At 34.3% G+C, this 14,664-nt stretch overlaps 1 protein-coding gene across 1 annotated transcript in view; it reads right to left on the reverse strand.

Moving 5' to 3' along the window:
• serp (chitin deacetylase-like protein serp) overlaps window positions 1–14,664 on the reverse strand; it is a 77,093-nt gene that overhangs the window by 19,640 nt on the left and 42,789 nt on the right. The window contains exons 3-4 of the mRNA XM_081769107.1: window positions 10,935–11,084; window positions 2,053–2,152 (exon numbers count right to left, since the gene is read on the reverse strand). Coding sequence (XP_081625233.1) covers window positions 2,053–2,152; window positions 10,935–11,084 — 250 coding nt within the window. The remainder of the gene's footprint in view (window positions 1–2,052; window positions 2,153–10,934; window positions 11,085–14,664) is intronic.

Consider the following 14,664-nt stretch of genomic DNA (forward strand, 5'->3'; position numbering starts at 1 on the left):
GAATGTTTCCCTCTACAAATTCACATGGTCTTTGATCCAGCTACACACATCTCGCGTTAGATATGAGCAATCTTTCCCTGAGCTACCACAACCCCAACTGATAGAAATAAAACAAAACGCATTGTCGGTATAACAATAAAAATCTCAAAACAGTAGGATTTCTACAAAAACTGCTTTGAAATATAAAAATACATTTTTTCCTCTTGTTCGCTGTAAACACAGAACAAAGCGCATGAAATGGAAACTTCATAGGTCATGAATTATCTGTATATTAGATGGTAAAGAAAAATACTACTCTTACGTCTGAATCTTGCTCATTTTCACCTCTTTTCTTAAGCTGATGTAAGAAAAAATATTGAATGAATGCACGTGGAAAATAATTTGCTGGGCTGTTGTGAGAGATATTGAGAAATATTTTACATTCATTCAAGAGATGTGGAATTTCTCTCATTAGCTTCACACATGACACTACTATTGTACTTCACAATGTATATTTCCTGAAAAACAAGATTTCCCTTTTGTTTGATAGAAACTATTACCAATGTTTCTAAAACTGTCCAATTAACTAAAAATACTACATTTTCTCATCGTACGGTATAAAAGGATATCGAAGAAAACATTTATTAGTGTTTGATTGCAGCATACTGCTTTCCTAAGCAATGCGGAAGATAGAATCGTTCCGTGCAGTTCCACAGTAGTAAACTCAGTATTGTATAAGATGTTATTCCTACAATGATACAATGTTGAAATATCTTAATTATAGTGTCTGTGTTTTGTTTGTAAAGCTGTAACAATATAGATGCTTCAAGCACGACTGAGCATAGTTCCAGAGCTCAATTTTCCTCCCATTGATAATAATAATTATTATAACGCTTCTTACAACAAGGTATTTACTGTATATTTGAGTTACTCATAGCATCTTAAAACTTAGTGTTTGAGAAGTACATACTCAAATACATATACTCGTAGCAATCGCGTGGGATCAAGAAACTAAGATGTCCTAATTTTTAAGGAAGATTTACTCCTTAGTACAACTTGTCTTTTGGCTTACAAAATATTACTAAACAATAAAGAGTAAATTAATCACAACATTTACTTTTTAGTTTTAACTATTTAGCATCATAAGTGTGTAGAAAAGGGCCCGCAGTCTTTCGGTTAAAATTTAATCACAGTGTGTCCCTGAGGTCCTAAGTATTATTTTTTAGAAATTTTCAGACCGTGGAAAACTGAAAAATAAATGCCCCAAATTACGATGGAATTTATCATCTGTAGGCGGGGTAGATAAAAGGGTCCTAGGTTTACCGGTTTAATCTTGATCACAATGAGTTTCTAATGTCCCAAATGGTATTTTCAGAACTTTCAGACCCCGCACGCAAACCTGATGAATTGCACAAACCCAAACGAGAAAATTTATGTCCACATTATGTCCACATTATGTCAACCTTGTCCATAATATCGTAATTTTGGACAAAGTTTTGAGTTAACAGCAGTCTAAAATTTTCTGAAAACAATATCTGGGACCTTAGGAATACATTACGACCAGTTTGAAACGAAAAACCCTGGCCCCTTTAACCTACAACTCTACCAACTATCTTCTTCAGCCCTGTGAGGTAAGGAGGCGTCTCTGAGAGCTGTCCCTGAGTATTACGGATGGGTATATACTAAGGGGTGAAAATATCTACAAAAATGAATCAGGTTCTTTCATTTTACACTTAGTTCTATAATCTTATTAGGAATAGCATAGTAGCAATTTATGTGAAATTGACAAAACATTTACTGGGCTTATGAGAATTAGCAAATGTGAACTGTGTTGCAAAATAATCTTCATCAAGAACCTAACTATAATGGATTATACTTTATAATTCATTCAAATATTTGAATATAATATGTAACACTGCGCACACAAGTTTCAATTACTGTCCAAACTCAGAACTTACCCGATAATACTTTCAAAAATTAAGTCGGTTTATTTACTGAAGCTAACAAGATCATACAGGTATTATATGCTACACTAGGGCCAGGTTAAAAATGAAGTTTGTGGTAGGTACTTACCACACGTGTTTTCATCAGACCCGTCGTTACAGTCCTTTTCTCCATTACAGAAGAGGCCTCTTTCTATGCAGGTGCCATCACCACAAGCTAAGAAGCCATCCTATTGGACAAGAAAAAAACAAAAAGCATTGTAAGACTAAACTTTAAATACAACATTAGTACTAATAATAAGCACCTCCAGTCCCTTATAAAACTGAAAGTATTGCATTTATTGCAATTTGTTTACTTTCATATTTCAAAGGCAATATTTTCGAGACGATCGAGTCTTGTAACAAGTGGATTTATGTTAATGCAACGCAAAGTTTTCACTTCAGTTTTTCAATAAATATCATAATCCATATAATTATTCAGAGCATCTGTCCCGTTGAACTGCGATCACAGGCTTCCGCAAGCCTCTATTTGCCAATAATTCAACAGCATTTTATTTTCAGACGGGGCTAAACCTACCACAATAGTCATTATATATATATATATATATATATATATATATATATATATATATATATATATATATATATATATATATATATATATATATATATATATATATATATATATATATATATACACATGACGGTGTACATATTATACACCGTCACACTTTGAGAAATAATTCCTTACTCGAAAACATGAGGAAAGATTTAAACCAACGTGGAACAGAAATGCGACATTTCTCAGTCTCGAAAAGCTGCTCGAAGGGATGAAATAAATAACACGAGAACCCCATCGAATAAAGTGACTTAGTGATTATTTTGATTTAGATTCCATTAATATACCAGTGGATTTGAAGCAGAGACGGTGACAGGATTAACGTCGGAGCACAGGAGGAAATTTACGAATTCTTATATAAACGATAAATGATAAATCAGAAAATGTAAACTGTTAAATATTTAAACATTAATGTTACGGCGTTTTTATTCGACATTCATTTCACACATGGTTTTCGAGTTATGCTTCTTTATGTACGGTTCCTACGATTTTCGGCGGGCTATAATTTCAAAATGATGCATTTGCGTACCCCATGTTGGTCTAGATATTAAAAAAAATATGTTTCCAGATTAAGAATAATGAAGAAAAGAAGTGAACACGGCTGATAAATAGTACCGCTGTCATCTTACCTCAACGTCTTGAAAATTACGGTATGAAGAAGTTTGAAATTAAAGTTCACGCCACTAAGATTTGGAATTTGAAACTTATCTGAGAGGAGACAACCATCCTGACACCACTGTATAGATAGAGATGAACCCAAGGAAACATGTTAGAATTTTTGATAAGGTACTGAGATTGATGACGGACATACTGATCACATCTGCATCGTGTTCCGTTTATCAGTTCTTCTCATTAGTTTCAGTCTTTATAGTCACCCAATGCAAGACGCTACTTGGGAGGAGACTTAAATCTAGTATTCTCTTCAATACACCAATGAAGTAAATGAAAGACTACTTTATTTTTTTTTAAAGAGAAATGAACGAATTAAATTCTGACAAAGGATATATATATGTTTCCTTAACAGCTATGATATCAGTTTAAAACACTTCTGAACGTCATCTAAAATGAGCCTACATTAAAAAAAATAATGTCCTTGTATTTGCATAGGAGAATAAGAAAACATCTTTGGCAGGGGTCAAATCAAAACATTCCGACTGTGAAACGAGAGCTTTGTCTCCGGATGCTTGAAAATCGAACCAAAGTATTCACACAAAAGCCTGCAACGGTAACTATTAGCCTAGGGCTCTAAGACATCCCGACTTTACATCACTTGCTCTCCCCAGAAATTTTTGGGAACTCCAAATGTACAGGCTTCCCTCCAAAAGACAAGTTAATATCATTGTGCGATATTGAAAAAAAATATCCTGTTTTTATCAGTCACCGATACTCAATTGATAGGAATAAGTTACTTTCCATCATCCACTTTTGATGAGTGTTGACTTATTATTTAAATACTTCTGATATTTCAGAAGGAAACTTGTGCATAACTATGAACATGTTTTATCTTCATTTCCATAGAATGTCCCGGATTTTTAATCTAGAAATATGTGAGCCCTATATTAGCCACGAAAAAGTCCATAGTTTCCAGTCAAGCTGAGAAATTGAGGACTATTGATGGTTCTCAAAACAGCCAGTATGTTCAACATTTTGTATCGTCAACAAAATATAGCCTACATAAACACGAAATACTCCTGAAAACATGACACTCTTAATGGTAATAGACATATACAAAGATACTAGTATCTCAATTATGTCCGGGGTCCCGGGTTCGATTCCCGGTGGGGACACTCGGTCGAAAAAGTGTAAAAAAGCTTTTTCATTCCAGCCATCCTGAATGAGGTTTTCCTCATTCACAAAAGGCAAATGCCGGGATGGTACCTAACTTATAGGTCCCAGGCCGCTTCCTTCCTTCCTTCCCTTTCCCCGGATAGTGTGCTCGCAGAGGGACGTCATCCCTCATACGTGACGAGCTAAATGGCCATAGTTGCCGAAAGCCCAGCAATCTAAATTCTAAATCAATTATACCCGCTAATTTAGATAGTTCACTTTAGCTCCAACAGTAAATCTTTTGTATGTAGCATATTATGTTTACTTCGTAATAAATGTACATGGGAATAAAGAAAAAAAAACTCCGAATAGTTTTCAAATGTCGAGATTTCAAAAAAATTCGACAGGCATCATAACTCCTATAGGGCAAATAAACTATTATTACATATCGGCCTGTACGTAGGTGCAGAATTCTAGCGATTATACGAGTATCTTCAACGAACCGAAAGCAATTTTTATATTCATGTTTCCTTTTTTTATTTCTTAGGGTATCATAATTTTTTGTTTAGTTTTTCTCAGGACTCCGCTCAGAAAAATGTAATTTGTTTTTAACAACAATAAATAAATAAAATTTAAAATAAAGAAATAAAATCCTATTTCTGTAGCAAATGGATTTAATGATTTTAGTTAGGAATGCGCTCGAGTCGAGTCGAGACAGAATTTTCCTGACCAAATTCGAGTCGAGACACAGCTCTTCCAATAGAAAAATATATATTTTTCGAGTCGAGACATCACTTTTACAGCACATTTTCGAGACGAGGCAGTCTCAAATCTTGTCTCGTGCCCATCCCTAATTTTAGTTTATATTTTACAGATCTGTATTTCATTAATGAGGTCATTTATTTGTTTCGGACAAGTAATAAAATTAATAATTGTATCTTCATATTCTATATTACCTTGTATTTCTTACATATAGTAATACTAAAATTAGTCTGTATGTGAAATGAACTTCTAAGAAGGAAAGAGAAATTAAAATAACAGCAAAATCTTTTTTTTAAGTATAATTGAATTTAAGCCAGTTAACCCAGAACTTCTAATATTCTTCGACCTCGAAAGAAACAACGTTAGCATCTCTTGTCAAACCTCGATCTGATACATTTTAGTGAATTTTAAAGCTACTTCGATTAAAGTGTTGTATTAAAAAGTGAAATATACAACAAAGAAAAATGACGACTCTCCAATCGTTTAAGCTACCAACCGACTGTGATCTTATCTTTCTTACACACTCTTTTTATTTAAGAAAGTTAGAGGAGGGGGAGTGAATGCGCAAGATTACAGATTAAACATCGATTTATGTAAATTTATAGTGGACAGCACCGTATTATGGGTTTTCCTGAAATTCTCCTGTTTCTTCCCACTAGTTTTGGTCATGTGTGTTATCAATGATTTTAGCAATTAAGTTCCTTTCCTGTTCCTTCGTAACAGATCATGTGCTTTTCCAAAAGTTTCCAAATTCATACAAACGATATTCCAAAAAAATTCAAACAAGATCTAATTCATTCTAGGCAAAATCCATTGATGATGTTTGCAAACAACACTGAGGCTATGAGGAGTGGATCTTTTAGCTAAAAACTCCGAATCACATTGTAACGTAAATTGGGTGCAGTTGGTGAATACATAGACTAGCTTACAATATTACCTAGCTGAGAACAGATTCATCCCCACCACATTATCTCGCCTCCGAAAGAGTTTCATTACATGATTTTACTACAGCTCCAGCTAGGCAAAATTTGACTTATTTACTTCCTTAAGAAATTTCCACATACAGCCTGCGACCACTGTTAACTGAAACGCAGAAACGCCCGAAGTTTTTTCCAAAGGAGCGAGGAAAAAAAGACCGATACACAGGCGAAGTCGCGAATACACACATCTTGTTGCACATAACACTTCATGTAAAATAATTCTTATTGACACACATCCTGTAACTTTATAAATTATTAATTACAGTAAATATATTAAATACTATAGTGGGTAAGTAAGCGAGTCTAACACGATTTGACATATGTCACGAAAACAAACGTGATTCCGCGTAGCGTAGTTGCTAACGCTCTCGTCTTTGGTGCTAGAGGTCCTAGGTTCGATTCCCAGTGGGGACACTTGGTCTAAACAGTATAAAAGTATTTTCAGGCCACCCGTCCTGAGTGAGGTTTTCTTGAGTTTTCCTCGTTCACACCAGGCAAATGCCGGGATGGGACCTGAATACAGGTCTCAAGCTGCTTCCTTCCTTTCCTTTTCTCAGATAGTGTGATTGCCAAGGGACGACATCTCCCGTACATGACAGGTTAAGATCAATGTTTCTTCCAGACACTTTCCGGAGTTCTGAGAGTGCCCCCCCACCCCGGAGGAGACCAAAATAATAGTCTATAATATAATAATAAATAGAATAAAACATGTGAAAATATGTGCCCCTCCGAATACTAAGTGTGTCTCCCGGAACATTTTTCTTGAAAGAAACGCTGGTTAACATGGCCATAGATGCCGAAAGCCCAGAAATCTCATTCCTAATCCTAACGAAGACCCGAACCCCTTTCGAAGATCCATGTGGGTAATTACCTTCTCTTAAATCTCGCTGGAGGACGCGCCTATGCTGGAACCGTCAAGAATCAACGATAAAGAAACAAGAACAATGCCATTGCCCTCACGTCGGATTCTGGATTCAGTAATTTACAAAATAATTCCATATCTAGTATGAATATGTTAGTTTGCGCGAATTGGATTTTTTCACGTCAGCAATAATGATATTCCACTATGTGTGCACTTCAAGATATTAACAGTATACGGTCGTGGAAATGTCTTTCACAATAGTTCTTCATCTCTAAATATTTTGATTCCCAAGAATGAATTTGAAATAGTAAACTTGAGGCTCTTCCTAACTCTCCCCTCTTATGGCGTGGGACCTGGGGCAACAACCCCACTTGACCGATTCATAGGTTGCTAGTGAGCAATGCCAAAGAAGTGTAAAATATACGACCAAGATCTATGTAAAGACACACTCTTCGCATTCATTTTCCCGACTGAGGGACAGTTCCGGACAGTTCAATCTCAGCGTTTGAATTCAGAACTCTTGATGATGAGACAGAGTATTCTGTTCTCTAGGCCTAATTTATGCCCTCTAAGTACTGATATAAATAAAGAATATAACAAGTAATGAAAGTTCTGCAAGTTAAGTAGAAATGAATATTACTAAAAGGTTTAGTACCTTTTGCAACGTTCAAACTTTCTTAATTGAGATTCTTTTCGTTCTAATAAATCCACAAGTTTTCCCTTGTAAAGTCTTCCTCTTTGCTCTTTCTATTTGTTTTAACAAGATGCAAAGTTTCTTCTATGCATTGAATCTATTTTCTTATATAGACGTGATACTGTCTTTATTTTAATGATTTTACTATTTACAGAAAAATATAATAAAGATTTATCATCTTTGCCATCACTAGCAGGTTATTTGCTTAAAATGAGAATCTATTATCCTGCACAGGCATCATTATTAGCACTAATCCCTTTGACGTGATATAGCTGTTGTTTTAACATCTCTCATTAATCGTGGTCTCTTCCTTCTCCTTTTCCTTCCCCAGGGCGATTTACAACGGTCATTAGAACAAAATAAATGCATTAACTAAAGTTATTCTTGTCTGTTTAATTACTATTATTATCAAGCACTCTGTCTGTTGGCAGGTCCTGGGACTAATGAGGATTAATTTTCCTTTTTAGCTTTAGGTTTGAACTTGGAAATGTTTTCTTCCATTTCTCGATTTTCAGCTTCCTCTTTTAACTCCCAACTTTTTCTTCTACTTTTTAAATCATTTATCAGTTGTGTACTTCTTCCTATTGCTTGCTTTCCTTCCATCTTTCCTTTTATAGGAGATCATTTCTTCACAAAATATGTCTAATCCAATTGGCCTTGTTACGAAGGATGTTGGCAAAATGTGTCGTCTTTTCTTCTATATGTTTTAAAACATCTTCGTTTATCACTCTCTCTGTCCATTTTATCTTCTTCATCTTCCTCCAACACCATATTTCGAAGCTCTCTAAATATTTCTTCTCTAAATTTCGTAATGTCCCGGCCTCTGAACGATTCAATCCAATACTTCATATATAGCACTTGATCAAGTTTTTCCTTAGTCTAATGTTGAATCTACTAGTTAAAAGAGAGATCTTTTGTTTCTGTTTAATTACATTTAACATTATTTATTTCTTCCCTCCTGTTCCTAACATTTTCACAATAGTATTGTGTTCGATCGAGCAATATGTTCTCCATTATTCTTCATTAAAATATACCTATGTTTCAAAAGCCACAAACCATTCTTTTTATTTGGATTATTCATATGGAGATCTTACAGGAACGAAATGTTAGTTCGTTCGTACATTAGTTTCTTTACACGATAACTTCTGAGCGAAAGCGAATATTTGATTTTTCTTTTTGCAATAGATAGCTAGAGTCATTATCTCGGCTAAGTTCGTTAATGAAGTTAATCCGCTAACATCTTCATGCGTAACGGGGAGTTTCACAGTGGCTATCCATATCCCATTCATTCACAAATGTACAGATTGATTCAAAAATCTTGGGGCCACCCACTTTACTAGGAAATTCTAATACTTTCCCTTTAAACAAACATTTCAAATAACCAAAGAAAATCCACATTTATTTGATTTAATTCCAATTATGTGTAAAGAGTACAAGATTTTTCGAAGAGAGGTGGCTGACCAGATTTTTTTTTTAAACAACACTGTACGTTTCGTGTAATGCTAATATCTAAAACTCAAAACATTTAAGAGTTATGGGCTGTGTGAGTGAGAAAATATTTAAGAAAATATTTATATATTCTTAATCCTTATAATAAACGGAATCCTGTTCTTTATAAATCTGAATTTTACATAATCCTCTTTACTATCGTCTTAGAAGAGTTAAAAAATATTCTCCAGTTTATACAGGTAAGTTAAATTTTCTTTTATTTTTTCGCACTTCATATTTTTACTAATTGCAGTACTACTACTACAGAAGACGCTCTTTAATTCGGCATCGATCGATCTGCTCGCCTTTTCTTTCGGGAGGTTAGTGGATTTCAACAAAAGTACAAGTCTGTATAACTATAAATTATGTAACGATTTTTCGAAGAAAAGATTCGAATTACGAAAGCAACGTAATATCAAAGACCTTTTCCTAAACAATAACGCTCACGTATATACGGTATGTTTTTCCTTCCTATACAGCACCTTATTACAACTTGTTTAAAATATTATTACACTGTATTAATTTTATTTCATACTTTGTTTTCTACTAAAACAAGAATATTCAATTAAATGAATATTCAACGTTTGAATTTAATTTTCCACTCTGTTGAATTATAAATGAGGATAATATTTTAAACTCCATATTTGCTAGAATGATGAAATGCTTTGTAGGTTATCTGCATAGGTTAAGAATGTGCATAAACATATAAAATACATGTTTTAATTATTTGTATCTTTGTCTGAGTGGTTTATCTTAGGAATTTCCGTTAAAACTGTATTGACGTTCGATAATCCGGCAAGATCACTAATCTGACACTCCCGGAGTTACCCGGATTAAAGAGTGCATTGGTACTGAAAATTACTCACTTGGATTACATTATTTCCTAATTCCTGCTACACAGTTTGATACAGACTGTTGCATTCCAACCATAGTTACTTTTGATTTTTTTAAATATGTATTTTGAACCTTCATTCCTCTCAGGTTTTCCTCAAGTGTTTTTTTTTTTATTCAAAAACTGCAACAACAAACATACGGAATAACCTCGCTAGGCATCCTTCGCACGAGGTGTGAGTACTCTACCACTGGGCAATCGTGTCCCCCTTGAAGAAAAACTATAAGCCAGGTACTCGATTCAAAGAAAAATTAAGGGGGGCGCGGTGGCTCAGTGGTAGAGCGTTCACCTCTGGTGCTTGGGGTCCCGGGTTCGATCCCAGCCCCCGCCAAGTGAACTTTGTGGTGGACAAACACCGTGCTCGTGGGTTTTCTCGGGGTTCTCCCGTTTCCTCCCACTTTCTTCATTCCACCATTTCACTCATCTCTCATAATCACCGTCTCCTTTAGCCTAACCGGCATAACCGTGGGACGTAAAACTTAAAGATTTCATTTCATTTTCAAAGAAAAATTAGGAGAACGCGAAAGACATTGCATTTGATGATATTAGAAGCAGGTAACTGTGACGTCAATTTGAAGATATTAGTTGAGAACCATAGTGCACGAATATTTATGTTTTCTGAAAGTGATCTGTCAATGTCACAGAACATATATCAAGATGATTAGGTAAATGACTCCCCCAAAGAATGTTAGAGACGTTCAAATACTTCTAGCGCACCCTGTACTTGCATTGCATCGTATGAGAAACCGATGTGAGAACCATCGGATGAGAAAGCTTTACCCATAACTTGTTCTTCACAGTACATACAGTTCTTACAAGGATATACACAAGGCTGCACGGAGTGATACATCGTAACGAGCACACACATAAGTTCAAGGTACTTGTTATTGTGTGTGTGTGTGTGTGTGTGTTTGCAGGCAATAGAAAAAGAGTCATTTTATACGTTACCTGACAGAGCGGCTCATCCGTGTAAAGTAACGGTTTCACTTTCCGTTCCTTATTTTTCCGGTTGCAGTTCTTCACTGCATCCTTCCAGTCACACGTCTGCTTTTCTATATCGAAGTAAAGACCGGCGGGACATCGGATGGCCTGCAGACCCTGGAAAATAAAAAGAAAACGAAAATGAATATAGGTTATACAATTATATCTCTTATATTTTGTTATGTATGAAAAAACGTTAAGTTAGAATTTAATTCTACAACTATCATTAGCTTTTTAACAGGAAATAAGTTGTTCAGAGGAGAAACATATCGCCAGTTGAAAAAAGTTTCATTGAGCTGGAAAAAAAAAATGATATACGTAATAATAAATTCTGATGCTTACTTTTCGGAAAAACTTTTTTTTTTTTGTAAATCTAGAAGTCGATCCTGTACAAGAACTACACCATCTATTAAGATAAAATTGATATTGAAGTATATCTTCATGAAGCTTTTCATTGTGATACTAGGAAGACGTCAGTACATTATAGGGTTAATAAGAAATAACCCAAAATTATGGGTAACTCTTAAAGATTATTTTTTATAACCTATTAGTAAAATGCCCGTTCTTCGCATGGGAAGAATACATTTCATTTTGGACATAAAGGACATCAAAATTGTTACCAGTGAAATTAGAGACTCCAAAAACTATGAATTCGACACTAATATAGATATTTTCAATTACTTTTACATGTCTCCCTTTAGGAGTACTAATGGGGGTAGAGTTGAATTTAAATGGCATCGGAAGTGTCAGTTCCTCTCAGTGACCCCGAAAACTGTGATTTCGACATTAATATTGGTCATTTACAATCATATATATATACCCCTCCCTCCTCCAACTTGCACCATCAAAGCGAAATTATAAAAACCATCCCAGGCCTTGGCTTAATCTTCGTTGAAAATTTGATCGAGATCGGTCTAGTGGTTCAAGAGTTATTAAGTTATCAACATAGTTACTTTCATTTTTATATATATAATATAGATCATATAGATAGATATAATATAGATAATATTGTCGAAAGACACAATACATAACGATTGATAGAAAATATCGAGCTAAACAAAGTAAGATGTTCGAGAACAAGCCCCCATGCGTAGTTTTCGAGAAAATCGAGAAAAAAATTTATGGCGCCAAAAAGTACGTCGTTCGTTGCCGTTAATGATTGACGTTTAAGTGTACTAGAACAGATGTAGTGTATATGTTAAACAATGCCTGTTAAGTAGCAGACTGTGTCTATTGTTGTTTATTTTTCTCTATTGGTGACACACATAGTCCTACTCCTAACAGTGACATACATAATCCTAATAGTAAGACACTTATTATTATTATTATTATTATTATTATTATTATTATTATTATTATTATTATTATTATTATTATTATTATTATTATTATTATTATTATTATTTAGTATTCTGCCTTTTGACAGCTGGGACTAATGATTTTTTTTTTAATTTTAGGTTTGGGACTGGAAATGTTTCTTCCATGTTTCTCGATTTTGAGCTTCCTCTTTTAACTCCAATATTTTGTATTTTTCAATCATAGATAAGTTTTGTTCTTCTTCTTTCTAGCTTTTGCTCCCCTTCCATCTTTCCTTCTATAGCGCTATGGAATAAACATTTTTTTTTCGCAAGATGTGTCCAATCCAATTTTTCTTCGTACTAAGGATGCTAGGTAAAAGTTTCTTCTTCTCTCCTATCCGTTATAAAACATCTTTGTTTATACTCTCTCTCTGTCCATTCTTCATCTTCCTACAACATACATTTTGAACCTCTCTAAATATTTTTGCTCTAACTTTCATAATATCCAAGTCTCTGAACCATACGTTCTAATACTCTACATAAAGCACTTGACCAATTAAACCTGTTGGTTCAGATCAATCTTTAATTATTGAATGCTTCTTTGGCTACGGGAAATCTTGATCTGATCTCTGGTGCAGTAAGCGTCTCTCATCAAAGTATATCCCAAGTTCAATGATAAAGAACAGTTGACTTCTATATGATAAAGAACAGTTGACTTGTATACCGTCTTACAGAACTCGATCTCAAAATTAGACGCTGAACAAAGAAATGAACTGACATTACTCTCACCAATTGTTCTCGAGAATTGGGTACTAGAATTCTCAAGAATTGGTTCATATGAAATGTCGAACGACTCTCAACGAAAGATTTAAGTTTCATTTCGATCTTTGGGACTTACTGCGTGCAAATATCATTAATAGAAACGATGAGAAAGGAAAAGGTAAATGAAATGTGTAGTATCAACTAATTTGTGTGAATTCAAGTATAGATCTAAACTATTTTAATTATCAAAACTAGTACATTATTCCCAGACAACACAACTAATTCAAATACTTAGTTCGCCCTATTATTTACACACATGGATTTATGACCTTTTTTAAAGTTATTATTTTCTAAATGCTAATATCTCTCTATTTCTTTTGTATTCTGTGAAGTAAAGTACACGGTATACAGATCAATACAGCGTCCAGATTTCCTATTCTGTATTTTATTCTGTTCTAATACTTCAGTATGTGTGTATTTATGTTCTATCGTAACTGTGGTACCGGTACGCCTGGAGCAATTTTAACCAAACTTGGTACATATATTAGTTACAATCTGGAACACAATACTGTGGAGGTAAGACTCCCTAGCACAACTATGGGGAGTGGAAAGGGGGGTGCATTTAAAAATGATCGAAAATGACCTATATTAGTGTTGAATCCATAGTTCTCGGAATCGCTAAGATGAATACAGACACTCCCATTGCTATTTAACTCCACGTTCAGCTCCCATTGGCGTGGTGAGAAGGGGTAAAATCTAGAATACCAAAAATGATCGAGAATAATGTCGAATTCGTGGTTTTTGCGGTCAGGAAAACGAGAGATCCGTTTGAAATAACTTAGCATCTACTTCAAGTGGGTTTTTATCATGCCATTTCGATCAAAATTCGTATTCTATGAGGATAGGGTGTTCCAAATGTATACTAAAAGTAGAGTATCTTACAGATTATTATCATTGCACCTTCATTGAAAAGCATATCCTAAAGATTAAGGGGACTAAAATATATCCCAACAGCCATTCTCCCGTGTGAAGAATTGGTATTTCAGTTACTAATAAAAGATAAAGAATCTACAGTACTATTAACGTTTAACGGAAAAAGAAATTATCCAAAGATGAGACATATCGATCGTTAGATTTCATTGAGGTGAATAAAAATCCTCATGCTTAGTCTCTTGTAAATTTGCAATAAATTTCAAAAAATTAAATACTCTGATACAAGGACTGATGAACCATGTATTCATTACACCAGATGGTTCGTAAATCCTATATGATTGACGAACTTATATTCGAAGACTTCAAAAATGTGTATTGTAAACATCAACATGTACATATGTAATTATAAGTTTCTATATTCAATCATATTTCAAGTTAAAATAGTGTCAATAAATGATTTTTATGTAAATTTTGATTGTCAACTAACGTTTGAGTTAAAATTATACACAGTGTGAGTTATCCGCACTTGAGGAGGGGACCTCTCTTGATACTACTACAAATAGATACCGTAGTTTTTTTATGAAAGGTTTAACTCATCGTTATGTCACTTTCGAAGAACTATGAACGAATAGCAATATAAAATTTGCTGTTGATAGAAATTTGAATGTCAAGAATGTTAGACATAATAGCTAATATTATGCTTG

Source organism: Thermobia domestica, chromosome 8 (genome assembly GCF_964235325.1).
Source record: "Thermobia domestica chromosome 8, izTheDome1.hap1.1, whole genome shotgun sequence".
Classification (NCBI taxonomy): Eukaryota; Metazoa; Arthropoda; class Insecta; order Zygentoma; family Lepismatidae; genus Thermobia; species Thermobia domestica.